Source organism: Nicotiana tomentosiformis, chromosome 3 (genome assembly GCF_000390325.3).
Source record: "Nicotiana tomentosiformis chromosome 3, ASM39032v3, whole genome shotgun sequence".
NCBI lineage: Eukaryota > Viridiplantae > Streptophyta > Magnoliopsida > Solanales > Solanaceae > Nicotiana > Nicotiana tomentosiformis.
The window spans coordinates 106933394-106949968 of NC_090814.1; the positions used below are offsets into that span (position 1 = coordinate 106933394).

At 33.6% G+C, this 16575-nt stretch overlaps 2 protein-coding genes across 2 annotated transcripts; both read left to right on the forward strand.

The window, feature by feature from the left end:
* Window positions 1-4687: 4687 nt before the first annotated feature.
* Window positions 4688-7658, forward strand: LOC104091980 (large ribosomal subunit protein uL22z-like). Its single transcript, XM_009597437.4, has 7 exons — window positions 4688-4840; window positions 4943-4979; window positions 5114-5154; window positions 6614-6844; window positions 6967-7069; window positions 7150-7217; window positions 7398-7658. Exons 1-7 carry the CDS (start codon window positions 4838-4840, stop codon window positions 7440-7442), a joined length of 528 nt encoding a protein of 175 aa, XP_009595732.1. The 5' UTR covers window positions 4688-4837; the 3' UTR covers window positions 7443-7658.
* Window positions 7659-10619: 2961 nt separating this feature from the next.
* On the forward strand, window positions 10620-13335 carry LOC104091966 (SWI/SNF complex component SNF12 homolog). The gene is made up of 2 exons (XM_009597418.4): window positions 10620-12428; window positions 12733-13335. Exons 1-2 carry the CDS (start codon window positions 10906-10908, stop codon window positions 12803-12805), a joined length of 1596 nt encoding a protein of 531 aa, XP_009595713.1. The 5' UTR covers window positions 10620-10905; the 3' UTR covers window positions 12806-13335.
* Window positions 13336-16575: the final 3240 nt, after the last annotated feature.

Genomic DNA, 16575 nt, shown 5'->3' on the forward strand with positions numbered 1-16575 from the left:
TGAAATTGTTTTCAAATGATGATTTGGTGTGATTGCCACCTTGAATTTATGTGAAATATTATTTTGTTGAGTTGTTTACTCCCGGATTTTGTTAAGATTTTGTATACATTATGGTCGCGCCATGGGCTCCTTATTGTGAAAAATGATGTATTGTTGATTTATGTGGCAAGTTAAAATATTTGAGCACTTGATGAGCCATTTGTGATATGTGAGCACTTGATGTGCAGTTGTTGAAATCATATTTACTTTGGGACTACGGAACGGTATTCCAGGAGATCCCCCCCTGCCCTGCATATTTACTTTGGGATTACAAAACGGTATTTCGGGAGATCCCCTTGCCCTGTATATTTACTTTGAGACTACAGAACGGTATTCCAGAAGATCCCCCTACCCTGCATATTTACTTTGGGACTACGGAACGGTATTTCGGGAGATCCCTTTGCCCTGCATATTTATTTTAGGACTACGGAACGGTATTCCAGAAGATCCCCCTGTCTTGCATATTTACTTTTGGGACTACGAGGCGGTACCTCGGGAGATCCCCATGTCTTGCATATTTTTCTATGGATGCACTTGCTGTTGGTTATTTTATTTTCCGTGATATGTAAATTATTGTGTTCTTTCGTGATGTATTATTTGATTTTTATTATGTGTTTTGGTATTCCTTGTTGTATTGTGTTGGCTTTGGCTCTTTGTACAAGACTCTGCATGTTTGTGTTTATGGTTTTTTTTACTAGTTTTTGAGAATTGAGTTATTTTGAATAAAAAAATTACTATTATATTTTAATTTAATAAATTTTACATCCAAATTAGTAGTCGCCGGATGCTTCATTTTAATTAAAATGTCATTTTCTTCACCCAAATGAGTTAAGAAAAAAATAAAATCATTTCTCTGATGATTTCTTACTTGATTTAAAAATTTTAAACTCAATTTAGTGGAAATAAATTGATCATGTGGATCTTATATACATTGAGGATATTGGCATGTGAATTATCCATGCAGTTGTGATATGAAATGAGGGCATGAGGTGCCGGAAAAATATGATGATTTAATTATGGGGCACGAGGTGCCGGAAAAATATGATGATTTAATTATGGGCACGAAGTACCGTGGAGATATGAAAATGGGATGAGACCCGTATTTTTATGATTTTGAAATTAGGTGTCACATGGTGACTTTTTAATTGAGGAATTATATTCAAAATATTTATTTGGAAGGATTTTTATTTAGAAAGCATTATATGAAAGAATTATATTTGAAAGATATTTTATTTGAGGAAAATTATATTTGAAGGAGAGTTATTTGGTAGAATTATATGTGAAGGACATTTATTTGAAGAATTTGATTTAATTGGGTGTACTTGTATTTATTATTTGTTGAGCGATATTAAATGGTATTTTGTTGTCTTGATATGCATATCACTGGTTATTTTATGATGTCCTTATTGTTATCTGCTGCCTACTATCTTGTATATTATATTGCACAGTCTATTAGACTAATGAGTGTCTTGACTGTACCTCGTCTCTACTCCACTGAGGTTAGTCTTGATACTTACTGGGTACCGACCGTGGTGTGCTCATACTACACTTATGCACATTTTGTGCAGAGCCAGGTATTGGAGATATCGGACGTGAGCAGAGTTAAAGAGGGACCGTAAAGATTCAAGGTAGAGCTGTTTGGTCGTCGCAGTCCATTGGAGTCTTTTCGTTTCATTGTACTGTTAATTTTTAATCAAACAATATTGTATATTTGGTCCTCGTGATCATTCCATGTATTCAGTTAAAATTCGTGACTCAGTACTACCAGTCTTGGGAGGTTGTATATTCTTATTTATTCCGTTGTTAGTTTTGATTACTTATTTAATTCAAACAAAAAAAGGCTTCAAATATGTAATTGAAATTGGCTTGCCTAGTATTAGAGACTAGGTGCCATCACGATACATGTGGCGGGGTTTTGGGTCGTGACATGTTTATAGCACTAGGGGATTATTGTTGCTATCACTGCTATTTATTTTCGATTATTTTAGTATGACACAAGTTATTTGACTAGTGAATGTCTTGACTGTACCTCGTCACTACTCCACTGAGGTTAGTCTTGATACTTACTGGGTACCGACTGTGGTGTACTCATACTACACTTTTGCACATTTTTGTGGAGAGCCAGGTAAATGTGAAGTCAGTTGACTGATCGCTAGCAATACGAATCTTGATGTGGAGATTCAAGGTAAACCTGTGGCTGCGTTCGCAGGCTTCGGAGTCACCTTCTGATATTGTACTTGCACTGTTTTATCTCTATTTCAAAACAGTTATATTTATAGGCTTTCTAGTAACTCAGTAGAGCTTACGACTTGTACTACCGGTTTTAGGAATTGTAAATTTTATAGAGATTTCCATTTCAAAAAACAAATTGCTAGATGTTATTTAATTATTGTTGTTATTCAGTAAATGTTAGGCTTACCTAGTCCCTAAGATTAGGTGCCATCACGACATCTTACGGAGGGAGATTTGGGTCGTGACAATTTTACTAGCTTACTTTAGTAATCTTTTTGAATGTCTTTTCTCATTTCTAGAGCACTTTGATTTTGTGTTCATCTGAAATTTCTGGATTCATAGTTGTTTTATATATGTTAGAACATTCATTGAATCTGAAAAGAAAACTTGCTAACTTTATTTATTAGAACCTGACATAAATTTTAAGTTGAATTATTAACTGATGATTGAGGATTTTCATGAGGCATTTTTTTCTTAATTGAGTTAGTTATACGTATAATATCAATATTAATGATCACTGTTAGGAACTTATACTTTTATTTCAGAACTCAAACGCTCATTGAGATAGGATACACGCGTGATGCGCGTATCCTGAATGATTTTTTTATTACATTGAACGTAAAATTTTTATTGGATAAAAATTATAATTACAGTTAAATATTTAAAACTTTGCTTTAACTAATTGGCGAGAAATCCAAGTCATTATTTTCAAAATTTATAATAAAATAGATTACAATATAGTAGTAAGATTCAAAGTGTTAAAAATGCAAACATTAAAAGCAATAAGGATGAAACATTAGAAGACAAAATATATTCTAAGTCAATTGCCATTAATTAATTTTATTTCTTTTGGTATTCATTCAAATAAATGACAACTCCCTATACTTTTCTATGTACAAAGTTACTTATTTTAAAATATTAACTTAATGTAGACATTTTAAAACTCAACATTTGATAACTTGATTTACGTGTTTTTCATATGCATATATTTTACTGATTGACGCTAAGCACACGTGCAACACACGTACACTAAAACTAGTATACTATATTTAAAGCACGAAAACCCTTAGCGAAATATTGTTCGTCTTTTTTATCCTCTATACCTTCTAACCTTTTTCCAACCTTTTTCCAGTTCGTTGGAATCATCCCTCTGTTTTCCTTCCTCTAGAAAACGAAATTCTTGACACTAAAAGAATTAAAACGATTTCCTGAACAAGAAAACTTTCTCTTTCGCCAGAAAGAGAGTTTGCCTTATACATACATGCTGACAACGACAACATATGTGTTTCACTTGATTTGTTATTCAAGCGATTAACTCACCTTGTCTTAAGCTGATTTTTTATTTATAAATTAGCAATTAACAAAGGTCTTTACATAGAATGGTGTATGCATGATTTTTGGTAAGCGATGTTAACATTTGAAAAAATGAATAAATCAATAAATCATTAAAATAACAAGCGGTGTCGTTAAAATAAAGCTTTTGAAATTTGCGATCTTAAGAAAACAATAACAATTGTGTGGTTATAAATATTTTTACTAAGAAAATATAAGAATGTGTGCCAATTGTTTTGGAACAGACTAATAAAAAAATAGTGCCAATCTTTTTTAAACAGAGCGAACAATTGATTTTAAGGTTCTAAATATTAAAAAAATAAATAAAGTATGATTTTATTCATATAAATTTAGTTTTAAAGGATAAAAGGTCGATCGACATTTCGACTAATGCTTCTTTGACAAATCTTTGAAGAACATGATAAGAAAAATTGTGTTTTGTTTTCAGTATTAGGTCATAGAAATAACTGTAATTTTTATAAGATATTCTTACATAAGTCCTCATAAATCACAATAAACCATCTAAAAATTTATGTGGGATGAAAAAATTATTTATTGAGCTAGCTAAATAAAATAAGTATTTATCATTTTTCAAAAATTTATTTAATTATTATTTTATAGTTTTATATAACTCAAACGTATTGTCTAATAATATTCATGTAATTTTTTTAAATTATGTGCTCATTAATATGAGTACACACGCAAAACGCATACCCTAAAACTAATATATATATATATATATATATATATATATATATATATATATATATATATATATATATATTCGACGTGATACTAGAAACCATCAATGTTTACATTGTTCCCCATATATATCCTCTCTCTATATATATCCCTTATTCATATTTTAGCCTGGATAGCATTAGTATTATAGCATGGATAGTAACTTAATACTAATCAATTCATCCCTAATTAACATACTCTAATCAACTTTATAATTTGAAAAATATCAAATTTATATTTCTCAAAATTTTGGTTTACCAAAAACAATCTTTATATGTTTCACTATGATTGAAAATTGAAAATGAACCCAAACTAAACAACCGTGAGGCCCATTACTCTAACAGGCCGGTCAAGCTGAAGCCCAGCCAAACCCTACTATCTTCCAATTTAAGTTGAAACCCTATTCTTCATTTCTTTTCTACTTGGCAACGAAGAAGCGAGCTCTACCAGCCGCAGCAGGAGAAGGGGAGTAACCGCAGCATCGACAGCAGCCATGGTAAATCAAAACGTTTGCCTACGATCTATTCCTTTGCTTTTTTTTTTCCAGTCAAATTACGTGTTAAGTTTATTGTATATGTGTATCTTTTGGTTATTGTAGGTGAAGTATTCGAGGGAACCCGACAACCCTACCAAGTGTGAGTACTGAACAAAATTTTGCTTACAAGCTGTTTTATACAATGTTTTCATCTCTGTACATTCATGTTTTGGATTTTGCATTATTTATTCTTTCCTGAGTTTAATTCGAGATTGGTTCGTGTTCTTACATCAGCCTGCAAAGCTAGGGGCGCAAGTCTCAGAGTTCACTTTAAGGTGCGTGATCTCTTTTTCGTTTTAATTTGCTGCAGATTTTTTTTTTTGTCCTCATGTGCATACTGGGTTATATGAATTGGTAGTGCCTTATTCCACAACGATTAATTTTTATTTATCAAGTGACAATAATTATTTAAAAGCTGGCCCTTTCTTCACCCCATATTCAGCACAGTGTATGGCAACTAAATAAGGTATGTTTATTTCATGAATAAACGCTTACAATGATTTATTCTTTTTTATTCCTTTTTTGGTTATGCCGCACCTTAAAATTGATGATTTGAACTGTTACTGTTATGGATGGGTAAAAGGCATACAAGTGTGGATTCTGTTTCGTCTTAGTGTCTGTCAAAATGAGTGAGTGCTGGTATAGATGAATATAAAATTTACAAGTTCAATATTTGTCTTAAATTGTGTCGGGCCCATGGTAAGAAGTGATTCATATGAAGAAAATACTTCTCCTTGATTGTAGAAGCATGTCTCTGTTTTTGCTATTGATATATGAATAAACTCTTAATTTGTTGTAAGTAGTGAATGCCAAACAAGCATGATACTATATGATTGAATTTGGAAGAGAGAAGTTCTATTTGAGGTAGAAGCATGCCTATCGACTTGTATTTTATGTCCTTTGCTTTTTGAGGCTTCTGGCAACACTTGCTATTATGACCTCTCGGTCTCTGAGGTTTTCTTTTGCTAATCTTTTGCTAGTTGCTAATTGTTCAAGTACAAGAGGTTCATCTATATATCAGTGTGCTGTGACTTTTTACTTTTAAGGTTCTGTTGCAGATGTTAGCTTAGTTTACCCAACATCCATTTTCAGATTCCCTAATGTGTAATATTAGAACTATTTCACTTCAGATTCTTATGTAGCATATTTTAATCAGTATCTGCAAATATTTTGTTGGCTGCCAAAAGCGACAAAGTCAGGTTCTATCAATCATTCATGACAACACAAATTGGTCTGTCTGCTCTTTTTGTTTGGACCTGTGATACCTGTGGTTTATTCTGGTCAGATGTGGTTACCTGGGATTTTCATTCTTGTTTTTGGATTGTTTTTGCTTTGGCTATTTGTTACTGAGTCTTTGCCATTCTGGTTGACATTTAACTGGTTTGGTCTTTCAGATGTATTTAATATGAGCTTCCCTTCTTTTTTATTGAACTTTGGCAAATAAGACTGATTTATTGAACTTTGGCAAATAAGACTGATTTAGCAATATACATTTGTAATTTTATTGAAGTCTCTATCAAAAAGAGGGAAAAAAGAGAAAGAAAGAGTTAATGAGGTATTTGGTGGTAAACCCCAGGCCAAGCACTGACCTTGAGCTGAAGCATTCTTCTGAAGCAGAGTGCCTTGATCGAAGTTGAACTGAATACAGTTCACAAATACAGCCTTTTCACCCTAAGTTGGACTGCTCTTTAACATCTGAAATTTGTGTTGTTTGTTCTCTATTATCTACTACAGAATACACGAGAGACAGCCCATGCACTTAGGAAAATGCCTTTGGACAAGGCCAAGAGATATCTAGAAGATGTTCTTGCTCACAAACAAGCCATTCCTTTCACACGCTTTTGTGGTGGGGTTGGTCGTACTGCTCAGGTAAAGCATCGCCATTCAAATGGTCAAGGACGTTGGCCAGTCAAATCTGCCAAGATTATTCTGGATTTACTCAAGAATGCTGAGAGCAATGCTGAGGTAATGATTATGTTTCATCTTTTCCTTCATTTTGTTCAGTTTCTTGATTGTTGTACTTGCCCCTTACGTGTATCATATTTTGTTTTTTCCTAAATTAGTTTTGTTCTTTTGAACTCCTTTAGGTTAAAGGCTTGGATGTGGATTCACTTTACATATCTCACATCCAAGTAAATCAAGCACAAAAACAGAGGCGCCGCACGTACCGAGCTCATGGAAGAATAAACCGTAAGAGCTCTTATTTTCTTGCTGGCTCTTGTTGTATCTAGTCATTGATATCTTGATCCTAACCTGTTGACCCTTTGCAGCCTACATGTCTCACCCCTGCCATGTTGAGTTGACATTATCTGAAAAGGAAGAGTCTGTCAAGAAGGAGGTAAACTATTCCATTATTGTTCGTCAGAGTTTGTTTTATTACTTCAATATGTTGTGTAATGTTCACCTGCATATAGCTTGTCTTTTTTTTTGGTCATTTACATATCTATTTAATTTTTCAATTTTTGTCTTTGCCATGTAAGTCCCTAAGATGTGACTAAACATTTTCTTCGTTGTGCAGCCTGAGACACAATTGGCTCCTAGGAAGGCAAAGGCATCCTCTTAATCCGGACAGTGGCTCCAGGAATGCAGATGGTGGAATGTTTTCCGTTTCGTTGTAGTCTGTCATGAAACAATTTTGGCATTTTGAACCATTTTTATGTTTCTCCAGAAATTTGTGGTACTATTTAGCATGCCCTTGCTATTCTGAAACTTGAATTGAATGTTTACCTTATTGCTTATTAGTGGCTGAACCCATGAAAAATTTGCGTTTGGTTGATCACCAAGTCTTGTCCTACGAGCTTGCAATCGCGTTGATTTAACTACAGGTAGTTTTAGACGCCATTGTTGTTTCATGGGTCAGAGAAAGAATAATTGATAATTCCCCTGTGGTGCTTTAGCTGGTGTTTCCTTTTACTGTTTTACTCTATGCGGCCTACGCTAATTATAAATGTTTTTGCTGACGACAAATGTTATGTTGATGTATTTGAATCAAAAGTTCTTTGCCGCACGGGATTAATTAGAGGTTCTTTATCGGCCAAATATATAGACGGCCCTTAAAGTTTGTTCCAAATTTCATTTTAACACCTTAACTTGACCTATTAGATACAAATGCTGAGGTGGCAAAGTGAGTGCGTCACACTTCTCTTTGAGAGCGTGGATACAAAATATTGAGATTAGGCTATAATTTTTCTTCCATCTCCTTTATTTGGCTTCTCTGCAGATATCACGCCGCCTCCATAGCCACTGTCTTCATCACCACCTCATTCTCACCTCCACATGTACTTTCACAGCATAAGCACCTCCATCTCCCACCGAACTATCACTATGAAAATCACTTCGAACTCTACCACCTAAAACCATTAGAAACAAAACTTCGCATCATAATGTCAAAATTTCACAGCTTCTTCAAACATGTAAAAATGAACTTTGAACCGTATGAGAGATTTGCACCAATCACTTTTCTTAAAATTTTATAAGCAGTGTAAGCCTTTGTTGTTGGTAAAGCTTCTAGTGATTGATTGAATATAGGGAATGGTGTGTACTTGTTTCATCGCCACATATCTCAGTCAGATGCGAGAGATACCTTGGGACAAAAATTGAGTGACTTATCATGTATTATTGCTCAAAATTGCAATTGCTTTCATTACAGTTAGAATCAAATTTCTGAGGTTTTAATTACTAATCTCAATTTACTGTTTTCAATCATCCAAGAATGAAACATGTGCATCTACATTCTCTTATGTGGATTCAATGTTGATTTCTTTTGACACCAATCTATTCAAGTGTTAAAATTCATTTTCTATATTTGGGCCAAAACGGTCTCTAGTAGCTACATCTATCCGAATGCAGTTTATAGATTTGAAGTTTGTCGCAATTATCTGGTGGTATTAGGTGTTAGTATGGTATCTTTCTTATTCATAGATTGCTATTACTATGTGTTGTTTGATAGTTCCCTTTCGTTTCAATTTTTTTAATATCTTGTTGTTGTTATTGTTTGTTATTCACTGCTTTTTTTCATCTTTTCTTTAGCCGAGACTGTATCGGAAACAACCTCGTTGCCCTCCCAGGGTAGGGGTAAGATTTGTGTACACACTATGCTCCCAGACCCTACTGGTAGGAATTCACTAGGTTTGTTACTGTTGTTGTATTCTTCGCAATTACAACTTAGATATCTTTGGAAAGCATGCTAATAATCTCATATCTGATTAATTTCGTTTGGTTGCGGAATAGTACGAATCACAATTAGTTGTGTATAATAAGTCTAAATTCTGACATAATTTGTGTTCCATCTCATGTTTCTTAGCATCCCTAAATATGAGGTGGGGGTTGGAACGGAGGTTTTATTTTCTTTCTTCCTATCATATTGAATATTCTTTGTTGGACTGATTTATTTTGGGGTTCAGTACGAAAAGTATATATATCATAGAGTATTATGATTTGGCTATTTTTATGTTGAATTTCAATTTACTGCAATCTTCATGCTTTATATAGGTTGAGATTAGCTATGATTTGTGAAAGTAATATAGGTTATTTTTTGGAATATGTTATAATATTTTAGGATTACGGTAAAATAAGAAATTTTTTACAGTATGTTTGAAAATATAATTATCTATGTTTGACCTCATGAGTCATAAGTCTGTCAGCCTTCATAATTAATTACATTGATTGATAATCTTATAAAAGATTACAAACAACCTGCTATACTAGAATATTTACATTGATGGTAGTGGTGGCAAAATGGATAGAAAAAACAGTTATCCACCAATATTATTCACTAAAAAATTAGTTGGATAATTAGTTTTTTAAAAACGGGTCAAATATGGATAAGAATTATATTATCCACTTAGAAAATAGATAATAATGGATAATTAGTGAGTTTAACTCTAACATTTGTAAAAAATCAAATTGGAGGTTCCTCAAGTTTGGGAGATTAGAGATTCTCCTAAAAAATGATCATATTCAAGAACTCATGGATAATGTAGATATTCATATTATCCGCCAGTAAACTCATAGTTTATCCGTATTTAATATGGGACTGGTCGGATAATTTATTCATTTTTCCATTACCTGTTTTCGGCCCGCCCGTTTGCCACCCCTAATCGATAGTATTAAAAAAATATATTACTACTGTATATAACCTAATTTTAAACATGACTTCCCACTTTGAGCTCATATAATTTCACAATATATAATTCATTTTAAATATGACGATTCTTTCATTATTTAAAATTGTAAACCTTTATGTATACGTAAAAGGAATTATTGGGTTCTGTTGGGCCCCCAAGTCCCAACACACAAGTAAATTTCCGTCAACTCAAATGTTAGTTAATAGAGTAAAAATAGCACGGGCTAGCCAGTTTTCGGACTGGTAATTTAAAAATAGTCAGTATTTACAAAGTCATTTAAAAATAGTCATTTTTTTGCTGCAACACGGACATGTCAAGCATAATATAATGGAGATTGGTATACATGTGTATGAACTTCCAGCATATTATGCTGGACCGGTATATTATACTGGAACTCCAGTATAATATGCTGGAATTATACTGAAACTCCAGTATATTATGCTGGAATATTTTTTAGATTTTGAACAGTGTTTTCGTTCAGATTTATCTTTACATGGAAAATGGCTAAATTTCGATTAATTTTGAAATTGTGGCTATTTCTCAATTAGCACTTCTAAATCTGGTTATTTTTGAATTTCTTTCCGTTAATAGATATGGGCCTGCCTGTTTCCAATAGCTTTTTGGAAAAACTAGTCGAGCTGCATTTGGGCCAAGGCATTTGAACGACCACCGGTTACCACTCTCCCTCGGCGGCGAACTTGCTCCTTTCCGTCTCTTTCGCCGGCAACTCACTCTTTTTCCGGTGAAATCCTTTTCAGGTTCCTTTCTTCTTTTTTTTGTTAGCTGTAATTGTTCAAAACGATATTTTTTTGGTTAAACTTGAAAAAGGAACCCTAATTTTGCAGACGAGTATAGGATTTCACATTCTGCTTTGTAGCTTTTCTTAGTTAGAATTTTCCTATGAATAATAACAACACAGTTAGGAATGTTGGTATAGGAAATTCAGGGCCAATGCAAATACCTCAATCTATGCCCATGAACCATAATCAACCAGCGCCACATCTATTCTCTCAGTCACACGTACAACGTGCGTCACAGTTCCCTGGCCATTTTCAATTGTCCGAACCACAATCTCAACGTTCTCATGCTCAATTCCAAGGCCAAGCTCAGGCCTTTAGCCATTTCATCACTTCAGGGGTTAACACCAATGTTGGTGTCTCATCCCCTGCTACTTCCACACCTAACACAGCTACGACTGGTGGTACTAGAAAAGTGCTCCAGAGACCGACTTCTCGTGCTGGTGGTTCCTCTGGTCATGGCCAAGCAACTGCTTCACCTTTAAAGACTATGGAATTAACCCCTGCTGTGCGTAGAAAAAAGCGTAAAGTTTCTGATAAGTGTATACCAGATAAAGTGGCTGCGAATTTGCCCGAGTCTGTGCTTTACTCTCAGTTGCTTGAACTCGAGGCTCGTGTAGATGCTACTCTTTGTAGAAAGAAGATTGACATGTTGGAATCCCTTAAGGATCCTCCGCATGTCCAAAAGACCCTCAGGATTTATGTATTCAACACTTTCACAAATCAGAAACCACCAGCTACTCCCGAGAGCAAAACTGCTGAGCCACCTTCTTGGTCTATTAAGATTTTCGGGAGGATCTTGGGGGATGGGCCGGATCGTCCTGCGTCTAAAATGGAGCAGAAATCTGGTGTTTCTTACCCTAAGTTTTCATCTTTCTTCAAGAAAATTACTGTTTACTTGGATCAGAGTCTATATCCTGATAACCATGTAATCTTGTGGGATAGTTCTCGATCACCAGTGCATCATGATGGTTTTGAGATTAAGAGAAAAGGGGATAAGGAGTTTACAGCAATCATCAGATTGGAAATGAATTATATGCCTGAGAAATTTAAACTTTCGCCAGCTTTGCAAGAGGTTCTTGGTATTGAGGTTGAGACTCGAGCAAGAGTTTTAGCTGCTCTCTGGTACTATGTAAAAACTAGGAAGCTACAGATATCCGATGACACCTCCTCATTCACATGTGATCCACCTCTAAGGAAAGTTTTTGGAGAGGAAAAGTTAAAATTTTCCCTGGTTTCTCAAAAGATTAATCCACATCTGACTGCCCCTCAACCTATTCATTTGGAGCACAGGATTAAGCTATCTGGAAGTAGCCCTGCTGGGAACGCTTGTTATGATGTACTGGTTGATGTTCCCTTCACATTGCAGAAGGAAATGTCCACTTTCTTATCTAATTTAGAGAAGAACAAGGAGATCGATGCATGTGATGAAGTTATTTCTACTGCTATAAAGAAAATCCATGAACATCAAAGAAGGCGAGCTTTTTTTCTTGGATTTAGTCAGTCACCTGCCGATTTTATTAATGCATTAGTTGCGTCTCAAGCCAGAGATCTTAAGCTTGTTTCTGGAGATTCTGGCCGTGATGCAGAAATGGAGCGGCGTTCTGAATTCTACAATCAGTCTTGGTAAACTTCTTTCCTAAGTATCCTAATTCATGCTAGTTGTGTATAAACTTCTCTGTGTTCACAATGCTGTATAACCATATTCTTTTCGTTCAATGTTATGGTCGCTCTATCTTTCAAAAGGAAAATTAAATGGTTATCATGGTACTTTGTTGCTGTGAACATCTTTGATCTAACTTAGGGAGGATTTTGTAATCAGAATGCAGCGGCACTGAACCTTTCTGATTGATCTGTCAGTGTTAATCTACATTCGGTGTACCTTACAAACTTTTCAGATAATCTAACCTACTTTATGTGCACCATACAGGACTGAAGATGCCGTCATCCGCTACCTGAACCGCAAGCATGCTTCTGGTACTGACCATTCTGCAAGCAAATAGGTCTTGTCAAGCCATTTTTGGACAAAAGGATGTCCTACAGAAACTGGGGGATCTTATAGCAGCATACTAAATAATCTGCTCAAGAGCATTCTTCCGCTGATGGCCAGAGAGTGTTATTCATTAGGGCTTGTATGTGTTAGGGATTTGTCAACTGCATCCTCAGAAAAGGATAACGCCGAACTGCGAGCAAATGGTTACTCTCTGGCCTTGTCATAATAATTTCATCCTCAGGAATGCTTTGATTTTAATGGATGGAGTACAATTCACAGCATTTCAGCTTTTTGTAGTTTGGCCATTCTTGGCTTTTTGGTGTTTTATTAGATGTATCTGAAACAAGAAATTGGTCATAACAAGCTCACTACCAAGACAAGTTTTGTAGGCACGTAAAAGCTTTTTCTTTTGTAACCAGAAGTTCTTTTACCGAACCAAATTGTACTCCAGCTTTATTGTAATTGGTAGAAGGTTAATGGATATTCCAATTTTAATACTACCATTAAGCAGAACGGAAAAAAGAGATGAAAATTCTACTATGCTCCTTTTACTTTCTCTGAAGGTGTATAATTAGTATCTGGGTATTGCAATTCAATTTTTATCTACACACAAAATATGGGTAAGGTTTGTGTATACGTTACCCTCTCCGGACCTCTTCAATCTTTATTGTTGTTGTACTGTAATTCAACAGAATGTGATGTTATTGGTTATTTTGGAGATAAGAACTCGTTGCTTGTTAATGAACAACTTCAGTATTTATAGACTTCGTTCCTATTTCATTTATATGTTCAAACATGGAAATGATCTTCACCTGTTACAAGTTGTATAGAAGAAAACTACTTTACAAAGATTTCTTGTGTTTAATTTACATTTCCTCTAAGAAGGGTCATGTAACTTAATAAAATTTATAGTGGAACAAAAAACCAAATCTCAACAATAGTAATTAATTACATATTGTTATAAGAAAAATCAAATTATGGTGGATGTCTACTCTTCATCCATGATCTTCTCAAATGCTTAATGATATATTCAATGACATAATTCTATGCTTAATGACATATTCAATAACATATTTTTATTCACTTTTCATGCCTATATAAAGGCCTTGTAATAGATAGTAAAATACACACAATTGAAGAAGAAAACCTCTTCCTTCTCTCTATCTCCATTTTTTTGTTCATGTTTTACTAAATTGCTTTTATTTCATAACAACATGTCTTGTTCATGTTTTACTAAGTTGCTTTTATTTCATAACACGTTATCAGCACGATGCTCTAACCAACTGAGATTATGTGCTTTAATCGAATTTTATCTTCTTTCAACCAGAGTTAGTCAAATTTCTTTTCGGTCCAGTAAGCTTTACTTTTAAATTCTTATGTCAGCATATGTTTGCTAATTCATGTCTAGCTTTGAGTTTACACTTATATGCAATATGACAACATGATAATCAAACCAAAAATCTTAATCTACATATATGTGTGACACTTAGCTTCAATTAATTTTTTATGCCTACATGGTTAGAAAAGAAAAAGAATTCCTAACACGTGTGTTCCATATATATTTGATTAGAGCACTGTTGTCTTCTTATATCAAAAGTAGCTTTAATATTTAGTAAAATTTATTTGTGGATTGAGAAGGATAAGTAGAAAATTATTTTTCACTATTTTAATGATTCATGCTATTAAAATATAATAATAATAATAATAATAATAATACTCGTAACTATTTTATTTTAATAAGATAAAATATTAGTACAAGAAGTATATACTACACCAAAATTTTTATTTGTGATAGTTCTTATCAAATTAACACGTTGAATCATTTCTATATGGAAAGCATATAGTAGTAGATAGTAGAGAGAGATTTGTCCCCTAATTTTTCTTTGATTCCCTGATTAACCTAAATGTTCTGCTATATCTCTTTGTTTTTCTAGAGAGCATAATACTTAATTTCCACAAAAATGTATGGTAACTAGTAGTACTATATTATTCTATTTGATATATCATTTTTCTTTAATGTTTTGGTCATATCACTTTCATCTTGAAGTAAGCTTATTGCAGCAAAGACCACATGTGAATTTTCAATATTATTTTATATTTTCATATATCTGTTTGACACTAATTACTTAGCTGATTTGAGTAAACGAAAAGTCTATTGTTGAGAATTATATCCAAATGACATTATGAAGAGTTTAACTCAAAAGGTAAGCATTCCTTTCGTATTTGAAATTGTTTTTGTCCTTTGCTATTTATGATATCAGCTTCAGTGAGTTCAAGTCATAATGAACCATGAGGGTAAGACATCAGGATCAAGTCTTGATACTCCACGATGATAAGAGTTGGGTTTGAGCCACAATTCATTATGGCCTAACATGCCTTTATATTGGCAAGATATTAGGTTTGAGTCCCACTATACCATATTGATGATATAATAATGACTAAAGAAAAATAATATATTTTTCATGAAAAGGCATGAATATTGCCTCACTTGATTTGCTTCATTCTTGAAGTGAATGTGGTAGTGGCGCATAACAAGTCTAAATGAAGACAAGTGGTTGAATAATGAACGTGGGCGTTCCAAAGATCAAAATAATAATAATTATCACTATGATTATAAAAGGAGAACAATAAGGGTTCTCAAATTAGTCCTTCAAAATGTGTAGGAAATGTTTACCATCAAATTGATATGAAAAATAATAAAGCACGGCGTTAATTATGATCCAAAGAGAATGTGACTTGTGACAAGCATTGAGAATGAAGACTCATTCCTAAAGGTGAATGTGGCAATATATGATAAAAGTAATGAATAAAGACATGCAATGCATGATTAGATGAATACCACACAACTCACCTCTGATGGAGGTTTGAGTGAAATAAAGAGAATAAATATTATTGTGTGGTTACATGAATATGTCATTGGTCGCGTACATGTGATACGCTAAAAAAAAATATTTTGGTGTGCCTTATAAAAGGTTATTAAAGGCAAAATTAAAGCAAGAAGTGATTTTGCTTATGATGATTTTAACCATGACAATTTATTAAGATATAAGTTTCTCTGTAAAGGAGACATTTATCATATGAATGGTGTGACAAAAGATCTTGCAGTACAAAAGTTGTTAAGAGCTCCGAAAAAATTAATTTGTTACTACCCGGATGAATAAAATTATTCACGACATTGATATTATAAAGTCTCAAAAGAAACTTTTTGAGTTTCAAATGTATAAGTCAAAGTGGTTGACATTTTGAGACTATAAATGAATGAAATATTGAATATCTTCATATTTCTATAATCATAACGGGTAAATATAAAAGATTACCCGATTTTCTTTCTATTTGTACTACACAAATATAAGCATGATGATGGAATCATATGTCACAAGTAAACTAGAGGTTTACTGAAATAAATATTAGTTGGCATGACTGGTTGACCATCTCGGTTCAATTATGATGCGAAAAATTAATTGAGAATTACATTGGCATATATTGAAGAAATATAAGATTCTTCAAAAAAAATTATGTGCTGCTTATTCTCATGATATACCAGTTAAGGTTGGGATTGAATCCCTTGATTTCTGAAACGAATAAAAGGTGATAAATATATGGGCTCAGCCACCTTCCACGTGGACCGTTTACTATTATATGATTTTAATAGATGCATCTATTCTATGGTCACATGTGCATTTGTTATCAACTTGTAGTTTGGCTTTTGCAAGATTGATTGCTTAAATTATTAGAGCACAGTTCCAGAATATAAATTATGATGATTTATCTTGATAATAC